This window comes from Emys orbicularis, chromosome 2 (genome assembly GCF_028017835.1).
Source record: "Emys orbicularis isolate rEmyOrb1 chromosome 2, rEmyOrb1.hap1, whole genome shotgun sequence".
NCBI classification, from domain to species: Eukaryota; Metazoa; Chordata; order Testudines; family Emydidae; genus Emys; species Emys orbicularis.
This window is the reverse complement of record NC_088684.1, coordinates 202,585,668-202,598,895: the sequence shown is the minus strand read 5'-3', so window position 1 is coordinate 202,598,895 and position 13,228 is coordinate 202,585,668. Positions and strand designations below refer to the sequence as shown.

At 35.3% G+C, this 13,228-nt stretch overlaps 1 protein-coding gene across 2 annotated transcripts in view; it reads left to right on the top strand.

Annotated features, from left to right (window-relative positions):
• POU6F2 (POU class 6 homeobox 2) overlaps window positions 1-13,228 on the top strand; it is a 394,378-nt gene that overhangs the window by 65,075 nt on the left and 316,075 nt on the right. The window contains exon 2 of one of the 2 annotated variants that reach the window (XM_065399712.1): window positions 2,782-2,953. In XM_065399712.1, the coding sequence (XP_065255784.1) occupies window positions 2,782-2,953 (172 nt within the window). Of the gene's footprint in view, window positions 1-2,781; window positions 2,954-13,228 lie in introns of those variants that run through there. The other variant, XM_065399713.1, reaches the window with a different exon arrangement.

Genomic DNA, 13,228 nt, shown 5'->3' with positions numbered 1-13,228 from the left:
CCCCCTCTCTTTCTGCTGTAACTTTTTGAAAGGTGGTAACCAGAATGAACATATTATTCCAGGTTGAGGGTGTGCCATTGATGTACAGAGTGGGTGAAATCCTGATCCCGGTGAAGTCAATGAGAGCTTTGCCAATAACCTCAGTGGGGTTGATTTTGCCCAATGACATTATGATATTTTCCTTATTATTCTCCATCACACTCTTTATAAACTCAATTTGAAAATTTGATACCTCAGAACTTTCACCTGGAAAACCACTGGCTCAGTTCTCTTCCCTAAATTGTTGGCAATCCTCAGATAAGCAGTGTGGACCTGTGGGCAACATTAGCTTGTTCCAAAAGCATTTTGATGATACATTCAAATTTTGTCCTGGATTAAACCTGTGCAACCCCACTGAACCCAGTGGGGTTGAACAGATGTAACTGAGGGCAGAATTATCGCCCAATACTTTGAAAAAATGTATCCTACTTCCTCAGGTGACCTTTCACTTGAGAATCAACTAAGAAATACTTTATATGGCATATAAAAATAAAAGTGCAGCTGTTGTATGTAATGCAGAATAAGCGTATGGTATAACTTGTATGTTTTTATAAAATTAGCAACAACAAAAAATCTATGAACTTCTGGGTTTCCTCCCCAAAAATATCTAATCCATGTTCAGATTCTTACCAGCTAATAAATACAGTAAATAAAATGTTAATAAATCACCTGCAATTTAGCCTGACAATGTGGATTGACCGCATTGATTAAATTGATTATATTTCATATATTTACAATATGTAGACACAAGCCCAATTTATTTTCTGAAGAGTTCAAGGTAGGTATCATTGGTTTAAAAAAAAAAAACAATGGAGTAATGTTTGTGGTTGCTATCTGCAATAATCTAATGCTGACAGAGAGCAGTATTTTATTTAGTAATTAACAGTGTAAAGGGGAGAGAAGCTGTCATGTTGGTTCTTAAGCTGGGGAATGTGATGAAAGATGATATCTGCGATCTCATCCTTTCCACTTGTTTAGGATTGTCAGGATGAGAAATGTCAGCATTATGAAAGCTCAGCTCTGCTCTTGATATGATAAAACCCTTCAAAAGCCAGTCTTTCTCTCCCTCTCCCCCTCCTTTCTCCCTCTCCCTGCACTTGCTTTTTTATTTATCCTGTTTTGTTAGATGGCAGAAATATAATTCTTTTCTTTCTTCCTATTATAAGCCACCATTTTTGTTTTATTATATGTTTCACAACCCCTAATGCCCCACTGAAAATTACTTTGTTAAATGACAGTGTTTCAAAGCCATGAATCCTTTCCACCATTCCCTCAGAGGTTTGAAACAGTCAACAGACTGTAAAGAATAAATAATAAAAAAGTATTGATTATTTTGATGACTGTGAGATTCAATTAAGTATTAATTTTGCCCTCCAGTGGACCTATCAAGGTATTCAAAAGGGAGGATTCAGCTCAGCTAAATGCGTGCTGAGTGCTTCAGCCTTAAATAGGGAGAAAATGTGTTTACCTACAGTATTTGAAGAGGAGTGCATTGATGCACAGAGTCCAATATTTAAGTGCTGTGCAAATTAAGCCCTGGTGACAGTGACATTGTTTTCAGCGATATGAGTATTGACTAAAGAAGTGCATTTGATGACAGCTTAAACTATTTGTATTGATTAACATTTTCATAGATTATCATGTGTCATATCAAATTCACTTTTCAGACATGAATACATTAAAAAAACCCATAGGCAAACATCGACCAATGTGATGATGGGACATAGGGAACATGCTAACCAACCTACTTGCACGCTGGTCACCTGTTCTCTGCATAAGAACCATTTAGGCATGAACTTTGCAATAAATAGCTGCCAGATAGCGCAACAAGGTCACTTGTTTCTTTTCTCTTTTTGCTTTTGAGTCTGGTTTCTGAGCTGTAACGATATTATACATCTTAGTTTGCAAATGGAATAATAGAGTGCACTTGGAAATAATATCTGACCCCAAAATGCCCTCTGAATGAGCTGAAGATAAAATAGATCCAAATCATCAAGAACCAATTTAACTAATATATATAATTTTTTATGGGAGTATAATGTCCCAAATACAAGAATAATTGCAAACACTGTGTGTAAGTATCTTCACTGATTTTATCTTTTAAAAATTTATATCTGTATATATTGCTTTTTTAAAATGTGTTTATGGGCTTTTGGAGCACAGTATCCCAAAAGCAAGAATAGTTAGAACAAATATATCTGTATTGAATGTATATGATAAAATGGCTATTTGTTGCTTTGTATTTTCACTAAAACATTGGAGTGATGAACATTGTTGTGTATGATTTGGTTAATGCTATTCAAGTGAGGATGCTTCTTTAAATCCCTCGGGAGCATACACCAGGTGCTACTCTTCTGTGTTGTTGAAGCACACTTGCAGCGATTTTATTTTCTTACCACGTTAAGGAAGGAGGGAGGTGTAAAAACATACACACAAAAAACAACAAAACCACATCCCACAATTAAAGCTGTGTTGCTTATGTTGCTTTCATAGAAGTTTTTCTCCAAAGCATCCTGAATCTCTCACATGCTAGTTGAGCTTTAATAGGGTGGGGAGTAATGGAAAACTCATTGGATCTGTAATAGCTCTTCACTTGACTGCAGCCAGCAATAACAGCAGGAGCAGCAAGAGATAAGAGTGTGTGTGTGTGAGAGAGAGAGAGAGGGGGGAGTGGGAGAGACTATACGCGCACCAAAGCTGCCACTTTTCCCCCCCCTCATTCTTTTTTCCCCCCCATCCTAGGATCCAATGATAGCTGGACAAGTCAGTAAGCCCTTGCTGTCACTGCGGAGTGAAATGAATGCAGAGTTGAGAGGTGAGGACAAGGCAGCTACTTCAGACAACGAGCTGAATGAGCCCTTGCTTGCGCCTGTGGAATCAAATGACAGCGAGGACACTCCCAGCAAGCTCTTCGGTAAGTCTGTCTAGGTATTTCATTTCAGTGTTACCATGTTGTCCGGAAGAGCAATTCCCCCCCCCCCCCCCGTTTATTTTATTCGCTTAATTTTCTTGTAATACCAGGGAGTAGCTTGGAGTCTGCAGGTGTACAGCCATATGCTCTGACTTTCAACTGGGTAACAGAATGACAGCATCATGTCCTGAAAACTTTTGTCAACAATGAACTTATTCCATGCAAGTTGTAGGCATTGCATATTTTCTCTTGCTTAAGGATCTCTAATATAAACACAAATAAACGATCCTGCTTGGTTGTGATTTTTTATTAACATTTATTGCCTAAGTATTGACTCCAGAATTTCAGTTTCTCACAGTCCCTTCTGAGGATGGAGTAAACTAAAGAGTGTCATTATATCTAGTAAAGTGAAAGCTAGGAGAAAAGAGAACTGAAAATTGTCCATAGAAAACATTGTGTATTAAGTAAACAAAGGATGCAGTGAGGATTGCTTTCAGGTATAATATTTTCACAATTGAAATTAGAACTAAAATTTTGCTTCCAACGGTTATAGAGGGAGAAAATACATTTTTACACTGTATCTTATGGCTAATGAAAACACAGCCTTTCAGGTGTATTTGTTTCATATCCAAAACAAGAGCAGTGAGAGTGGCATTCCAGAATAGACATCTGTCATTCAAACAGATGACACCCTGTAAGCCAACTCAAGCAACTGTGATCTCTAATCAGAAAAGGGAGCGGAGTAGTAGAGGCGCATGCTTGAGTGATAGATGTTGATAGATGTCTGTGCTGGAGCAGCACTACATGGTACATAGTGACATTTTGGTTTTAGAGCAATTGCTCCTGAAAGAGTTCCTTTTAATTATATCCATTTGTGACTATATAAAATTCTTAGATGGAATGGAGTGCATTCTTACATTTTACAAATTCTCACAGCTGGAACTTTAAGGGGAAAAGATTTTGTTTACAAGGAAATGCAGTTTTGAGAGAGAGATCTCATTTTCTGAGATTCAAGTTTTGATTTCATGATCTGTACGGACTCTGTAGCAATGTTCAGATGTCTATACCCTAGATCTAATAGGAAAAACTGCAAAATGTTCTTTACAAAAAATATGTGCAATTTTCTTTTAAGAAGGTGTCCTTTCATATTATTAGAAGCTACACATATTCTACAGAATGTTTTATTGAGTAACTTAATGCAAGAGAGGGTGAAATAAAATGTGAAGATTTAATTTCTAGAATACAGTAGTGACCACTATGGAATATAATCACACAGTTTTAAGCCACCCCCCTCCTCAATATATATATATATATTTTGGAAAACAGAATTTCCATTAGCAATTTGAATGTTCAAATTCCATATAATAATCATTTTAGTCCATTTCATCAAGAGAAGAATTGTGATGTCTAAAATTCAGAGGGCTAATACTTGTGTGTGGTAATCTGAATATCTTAAAGAATGTTCATGTATTTTATTTGATCAGGTGTTTAGGTGGCAAGAGATTAATATAAAATATCTCAAGGTATGACAGCATCCTGAAAATTTGTACTTTACCTGAGACTACCAATATGTCTTTACAGTCTGGTTTTGTTCAGTTATGTTATATGTTTTAGATTAGGTAAGTTTTATAATAAAGGGTGGGATGTCCCTGAGTTGTTGTCATTTTTGCATGTTTAAATACCATTGTAGAGCACCTAAGTAGTTTCCTTATAGTTTCTGTGTAGGGTAAAAATAATGTGCCGTGATCTTTTTTCCTTTTGGATTGTAAATTATTAATTTTGCTTAGCTGCAAACCATAATGAAAAAGATGCAAGTGAACATACTGTGCATGAGTACTTATTTGTGAGTTTAAGGTGTCTGCTACTCTGCTTTCATACTTCTAACAAGGTATCACCAAAGTAAATCATAGTAGAAGCAAATAGTTTAACTACCTCAAAGTGAACTGAGTAGCATTTATCTGGGTTTTCCCTTCAAGCAGTAACCTTTACCAATGAGTTGTTGTTGCTTTGGGAATGTAAAAGACAGGACAATGGGACTATTCAGCAGGATGAAACTGGATGAACTTATTTAAAATAAAGACACTTAGGAGTTATTCAGCTGATGTAATACAGTTTATTAAGTGATTCAGTGTTTAATTGCTTTCTTTGAAAAATATGACACACAAAACATAATGCTATTCTAGAGCAGCTTCTCTGTTTAGAAATTTGAATGGCATGTTAGGAATGCACACTTTGGGCCTTACTTTGCAGTCTCTTATATTCTGCGTGTATATGATTTGCATAATTGATGCAAAAAGTGGCATTATTTCTCTGATAATTTTCTTTCATATGAAACAAGATTAGCATTCCCTGAGTTTCTTATCTAGCATTTGGTACACATTGTGGGGACATTTGCCAAATACCTGGTAAGGAGGAGCATTTTAACAAGTGAGGGGAGGAGACTGGCCCATAGATGAAAGTTACACAGACGGTGTTCTTCAAATTTTGGAATAATTGTGTGTACTAGCTTACTTCGAATGACCAGCATTTGATCTTCCCATGTCTTGCTAAACTTAGCAGCATTTCCTGGGTCATATTTTCATATTGAGTAACTGATTTTATAATAATTTGAATAGATCAGGCACAAATAGTGTTTTCCTCAGCATCAGGTATGAATGTCTCTACTTGCCACCTAGTTTTCTTTTGACAGACATGTTTGTTGTTGTTGTTATTATTATTATAAGTACCTGCACCTTCAAGAATGTTTCAGAAAATGCACACCCCATTTTCTACAGTATCTAGGGATGGAATAATGGGGATGAGATACCTGTGGCCTGCACACACACGCTTTCTCTCTCGCGCGCTCGTTCACTCTCTCTGTCTCCTTATTGCGCACTCTCTCTCTCTTTCTTTCGCTCTCCTTATTATAGTATCTCACAGTAATGGAGAAACGGATATTCATATCTTGTTTTGCTAGAGCATAGAGTAACTAGTATTAGAAATGACTCTTCTCCAGCAGCAAGTTCAGTTTCAGGTGTTGAAGATACAGGATTAAGATTGACTATACTAATTTTTGGCATGTGAAGGATGATGAATTTTTGGCCTAATCCTATCTCCTAAATGTATACTTCGCCACCAGTGGCAGAGGAGGTGAAGGCATCAGCTTTTCAGACACTAGGAGCACAAGTCTGACTAGAGGCAGCTTTCCCACAAATCTTAAGCAATTCCAGTCTAAAACTCTGAGCCAGGTCCTTAACTGGTGTACCTCCTAATTTATAGCGGCTGAGATATGGCCCTTTGTCTTTATGAGAGAGTATCCCCTTAAAGTCGTGATCAAAGCGGTTAATACTAATGCCATTGCTTTTTTGTTTGTTTTTAGAAATCAAAGTCTGTTCTGTAATCTTTCGATATTGTCTGTCTTACCTAAACTGGACCTCATAGGCTTATGTATCTATGGACTTTTGACATCTTTAGAGAATACTTTTATGCAAAACTTTAAATGTTTGAATCATGCTAAGCAACAGTGGGAAAACAAGATAAGAGATGCTGCTGCAAGTGCAAAATGTCAGAAAAGGACTTTAGTGTTCTGTAACATATTACATCAGAGGTAACATTTTGCTTAACTTGCAGAGTTATAAAAGCTACAGTATACTTATGAGATATAAATCCAGATTGCGTTGAGTAACATGAGATCAGGTAATTGTGTATGCTATTAAGTGGCATATTATTTAAGCTTGTAAATATTGGAGAAGAGTTATCTCCTATTTCAATCATGACTCCTTTATGTTAAGAGCCAAATAGAAGCATAGACTGTTTAGTAAGTCATTGACTTTCTTGGTAGAGTGCTGTCCTTAAATCAAGTAGGTTTATGTTGCACTGTGCTCCAAATTAATGACACAGGGCCAAATCCTAGAGTCCTTACTAGAGGAAGCTCCCATTGATGTTGATAGGAATTTTGCCTTAGTAAGGACTGAATAAGTACTAGAGGATTAGATTCGAAATTATTTAAATCCTGCAAGATATTCATTCAATATCTTGATGACCTCTGTAAAATGTTTAAATCCATCTGATAAAAGCCTGATAACGGGGAATAAAAACTTAATTATTAGCATTATACAGTTTCAATAGTTGGTATAGAGAGGAGATGTGGAAGCAATATGTACTGCACATAAAAATAATATGTACAGGGTTGATTCAACTCCATGAAAGCCATTGGTAGTCACTTTGTGGACTTCCTGTAACACAGAGCCTAATCCAAGTTCCATTGAAGTCCATGGAGTGATTGCTATTGGCCTTCATGGAGTTGGATCAAGCCCTTAACGGGCCAGATTCATTCCTGGTGTAACTCAGTTGCTGATAAAGAAGATACAGCAGGGACACATTTACAGCACATTAAGATCACTTACTCAAATATAAGAATTTAATCATTTTGGGCCTGCTCATGTGTTTTTACACACCCTAAACTTTCTGTGAAATTAGAGATTTTGCATGGAATGCAAGATCAAGCCTAATGCTCATTTAGCATAAATGTTGCTTATTTAATTTTTTCTTCTGCTGGCAACACTTCCTTCTGTTCAAGTTAAATCTCAGGCTTGCTTTGCATATATATATATATGTGTGTGTGTGTTTGTTAATTTCCCATTTTTAAATACTGAAAATCAGTTTTAACATTTTGGTATCCTTTATGGTATAATTATGCAGAATTTAGAATTTTCTACATTTTTGCTTGTAAGTGTGCTTGTGTGTGGCAGTGTTCTTGTGAAGCAGGATAGAAGTTTGAACAGTAATTTTGCTTTGCTAGAAAATCCACTGTATATCTCTCTTCTCAGAGCCTCTTTTGCAGAAAAAACATTCATTATGTGATTTATTTTTTAAATTGTCATCCAGGTTGGCCTGATTAGAATTTATGGCACAAAAGTCATTTCAGATACAAAGGATGAAAGCCTAAATTGTCTTTCACTCCTTGAGACAGTGGCCTCTGCAGGTCAGAGCAGAGGTCATTGTGAGGAAGCTCACATTAGAGTCATTAATATGGTACCTAGCCTGTAGATAAATTGCAACCTTCACTCTAGCATCACCCTTTGAATCATTATATGTAAGAGTCCATCTCAATATTTCTATTGGAACCCCTATTTATAAAGGGGATTTAAAACCTGATCAGAAGATATACATGCACACAGAACCTTGGCCTATGAAGGTTTCAGTCCAGAAGGATTTTTTTGTGTGTAAGTTTCAGAAAGATACATTTGACAAATTTGATGTGTTAAGAGTGCCAAAAAAAGTATATCGTATGTTTTCTTAAGTGAAAATTTCTGTTCTCATAGGTCAGATTATCGGCCAGATCCTATCAATATTAAAAGCATAGCCTTATTTCAAGCAACCCAACCATTTGAAAATTATTTACTCTGCATTTATAGGTTTCTCCTCAATTAATATTGTTTTATTCAGCATATCTACAGTGTGGATTGATGCCTTTTGTGATAAGGCATTGTGTCAAATATTCATGCAATTATTAAAGTATATGGGCCCAATCCTGCAAACATGTGTGTGTGTGTGGCCATCTTTATTAACATAAGGAGTCCCAGTGATGTTAACGGGACTATTTACATGAGAAAAGTTAATGGTGTGCATGTTTGCAGGATTGGGCCATAACATAGGGTCAAAAAAATCTTCTCTCTAAAACATACCTTAATATGATTTTTTGATCAAATAATGAACATTTCTAAAAAGAATGGCTTAAAACTGTATTGAAGGGACAGACTAGATTAGTTTTAAAGAATATATTGGACAAGTACATATATAGACAGTTCTTTAAACACATGTTTTAAAAGCAGTCATGGAGTTTTAATTTTAAAAATAATAGATTTATGGTGTATTAATTTTATCTTTAAATAATGTTCATGTTCTGACTCTGGTTACTACACTCCCTTGATTTGTGGTGGTGTGCCCACTGATGTCAGTGAGGGGTTGCATATATGAACACAGTATATGCCCATTAAAACCTAATGAAGCTATTAAGGCTATTAAAACCCTGAGGAGGAGGAAATCGTGAAATTCCATCCTTAACTCATCCTTGGTATTTCCAGAAGCTCAAGCAGGGACTGTACCTACAACTGTACTTAATGCTAACAACAACAAAAAAAAAAAAAAAAGCAGATTTTGATGTGATAGTGCCTGATCCTGCTCTCCTTAGGTCCAATAGAAGCAGGATTGGGCTCATTAAGAACAAACGTTTCAGCCTTAATCATTAATTCCCTTGATTTTATGGATACAGATCATCCCCTTATTGCTCTTTGGATATGTCTGTCCATAACATCACTTTTGAGCGAAAAAGAGTAATTAAATTTTTAACAGGAAATGTTTATAATCCTAGTGGATTGATAATACTGCGCTGTTAAACTTTTGTGAGCTGAGGTTTGTACGTGTCATCTGTGTTTGTGAATCAAGGTTCACATAATTATAATGTGTTTATGTACATCGTGTAATTAATTACTGGGAAAAAGGACTAAGGGTGTATAAACTTTAACCATAGATTGTAGCTTGAATGACTTTATATCTTGAAATGCTTCATTCTTAATTAGTTGCTTTTTTTTCATTTTGGCTTTTTGCCTTTTTGAAAAAAATTAATACCAAACAAATTTGTTCCTTTAAAAAGTGACTTAAGTGGCTGGCTGTTTCAAAGGGAATTTGGTTGTTACTAGACAGTAAACAGATAATTTGTGAGAGAACTGGTATTTCCTTTGATTGAGAACCTTGCCGGTTTATGTTTTGAGATTAATAATACATCAGACATTCACACATTAAAAAGGAAGCAGACGTGATGAAGGAAAGGAAAGAGAATTTGATGTTTCTGTTGGACTTCTTATGATTATTCAAGTCCTCCATGGGAATGAGCAATCCAGCCAGAGGAGAGGTCATGTTTGCCCAAATGTACAGATGGCACCACTTAACACCCCTCTTGATTTTCCTATGCTAAAGAAAAAGATAGCAAAATGTTTATACCAAACTGGCACCCTGTCGGGGGGCAAGCTGTATAAAGTTTCCTGCTGTCAGGTTAATAAATTTTTTTAAAATATCCAAAGGCAGAGAAAGCTGTAGGAAGCTCATAGTAACAGTTGCCACTCTCCTGTGGATCATTTTTCTCTTTAAAATCCTGTGTAGTCCTGGATTTTTCTTGTTGTGTTCTCTGCCTAGGTTTTGTTCTTTCCTGACACACTTGTGGGCTCTTCTTTGTTTTAATTTTTTCCCCTTTGTCAAGCTTTTTTTTCTTTGTGACTTTCCCCCCTCTTTTGTGGGGGGTCAGAGGGTAGGGAAAATTGTCTCTTTTTTTGCCTTTACTGTAAATATATTTTCAGGCTCAGTCGTTATACTTTGACTGGCTCCAAAAATAATTTCTAAAGAGATCAGTGGTGTAAATGACAAAATTACATTAAAAATAAAAGCTAAATCACAAAATGAGCAATAAGTAAAGAGCAAATGAGCATTAAAAATTTATTTCCTTCACTATTAATTTGTGGTTTTCAACAGGGATATCACTTCTAAAAAAGGAAAGCTGAGCGAAAATGAATTTATAATCGTTAATGTAAATTCCTATTTTCTCTCTTTTGCTGTATAGAAGTCAGACTCAATAACAATATGAAACAAGGGCAGATTTGTACTGTGACATCTCCTGCTCTATGTTGTGAAACTGTTTTGACGCTATCAGAAGCAGGACTAAGCCCTTTTAGTTTGAAAGCGGAGGTCATATAGAGAAGAATAGTACTGTATCCAGTCTGGCTAAAGAAAGCTTGCCCTTCTCAGAGAGATTGAAATTGGGTTTGCTTTGTAAGTATTCCAAGGATATAGGTATCCGCCTAATCAAGATACAACCCTCTGAACATGTTTATTTAACATTAAGCTACCACTTGTCTATTCTTAAATGTGGTGTGAATTTCCGTTTTTATTTTTGAATTTGTAGAGGGAAGAATTTTTTATCAGATGTCCTTTACTCTCTGAAAGGCAAACTATCATTTTAGATCCTGAATGGTTTATAACTGTAGCAAGAAAAATGCTACAATGGAAAGAATAAATCCCTGAAAGCCACACCAAGAAAATAAATTTCTATTCAATGTAATATAAACAAAATTATTAGTTACTGTGACCAGAATATCATTTAAACATGATTTTTAAAACACAATGTAGTATAAAACACAATGATGGTTGAAATGTTATACATAGCAAACAGGAAATTAAAAATCAATATTCATTAGTAAAACAATATTAATTATCACAGTTATCTAGTGTTATAGCTGAAGGCGGCAAAAGTGTTTTTTTAAAGACTATAGGAGGAAATAGTTCAACAAAATTGTATTTAGTGGAATTTATAGTTATTTCAATAGTAACTTTAAAAATACTCTAATGCTTCAGTTCGGATTGCTATTATTAATAGTGCTATTTAAGTAATTTACCCTTCTCACTACATTCAGTATATCTCAGATGAACCCACTTTTTGAATCTCTTACATGCTTTTTAAGATACTAACTAAAACATTATTAACAGTGAGTCAATCCTGCTCCAATTTAAGACAGTGGGAAAGTTCTGCTTGCCTATACTGGAAGAAGGATCTGGCCCATTAAGATTGTGGCAAAGGTGACAACAGCCAAGAAATACAAAGTTGAGGCTGACTCAATCCTGTAAAAACAAAGCAAAAACCCCTCTCTTTCCCTTTCCACTTTGTTCCCCTCTTTCTTGTCCCTCCTATCTCTCTCCGTCCTCATTTTGTCTGTGTGTGTGTGTATCTGTGTGTGTGTGTGTGTATCTGTGTGTGTGTGTGTGTGTGTGTGTATATGCATACATATATAATATAGAGTGTGTGCATGCATATGACCCATACATAGGCCAAATTCTTCCCTCACTGTCATCCTGTCTAAACCCAGTGATTTCAGTGGATTTTGCCTGTTACTGAAAAGTACTATAATTTTTCATATATTTAGAGGAGCATATGAAACTCACATTATTCAGTTGAGAAACTGGAACTGCTTCATGGTAAATATGTCTTGAGGCATTTTTTAATATACTAGCATTAAGTTTTTATAATTATCTCTAGATATTGCATAATATTTGCCAGAGAGGAAGAAAGATCATTCAGATTCACTCTAACCTCTTGAGTAAATACCTCTCTGGACAGTTTTTATTTTTTATTTTGCAAGTAATAGGTAAGAAATACATATATTTCGTATAGAGAGACAATGTTTTTTCAAGAATTTGAGTAAAGATAGGAAGCCAGATCCTGCAAGCTCACACAAGAGCAGTGATTACATACACAGGTAGTTACATTAACTTCAGTGGGACTTGCTCATGTGAGTAAATGTATCCCAGCTCTGGCTCATATTTAGCCAGTGTTAATGTGCTGTACACAGACTTTTATATTTTTTATAATTTTGACAGATGATATCGATGTTTGGTTTTAAAAAATTTTTTATTTTTAATCAATTTAAATTTTCACAGTTGTGGGAAATTAGGAGGTGGGTCAGACAATTACAGAATTACATTGAGATTCAAAAGATTAAAGCTTTATAACAGTTAAAAACACAAATTGTCAACATCAAATGTCAAAAGATACCTGATAAATAGCCTTAAATCAAACTCTAAGAAGTTCTCAAGCAGCATTTTTCTTACTTTGCTTATCTCTAAATTTCAATGATAAATGAAAATACCTTTGGTTTGTGTGTGCATCTTGACATTGACGTTTATCAATAAAAATCTAACCTTTCCAAGCCTAGGTATATATATTTACACATTTTTGAACCTTTTGGTTTTTTAACCAAATAGGCTGGCATTTATGCATGTTAAAATCTATAATAAAATGTGTTTTATTTAGTCAGTACATTGTAGCAGCAATATTCTGGTCTCTTGTGTAGGTATGTACTAATGAGGTAATCTGGTCCTGCCCGCAATAATTCACAATTGCAAAACATCCATTGACTTGAATGGGAACAGGATCTGTCCCATTGTGTGGCGGAAATTATATATAATATCAGAAATGATATTATCCTTGGCAAAAGATAAAACTTGTTTATATCATAATAGAGTTTGTGGTATGGGGAGAGCAGATATATCTGATTTTAATAACTAAACTTTTTAAAATAATTAATGACTTCAGGATAAGTGTTGTGGAAGCAAAACTTCATTGCAAAATGAACAGTGATCGAGGTGAAAATGAGAAAATGTCCCATCTCAAAAGTGCTTGTAAATGTGCAGGTTTGGTATTTCTCCTCCTTTCTTATACTTGCTTGCATCTCATAATATTTGGGACTGCAA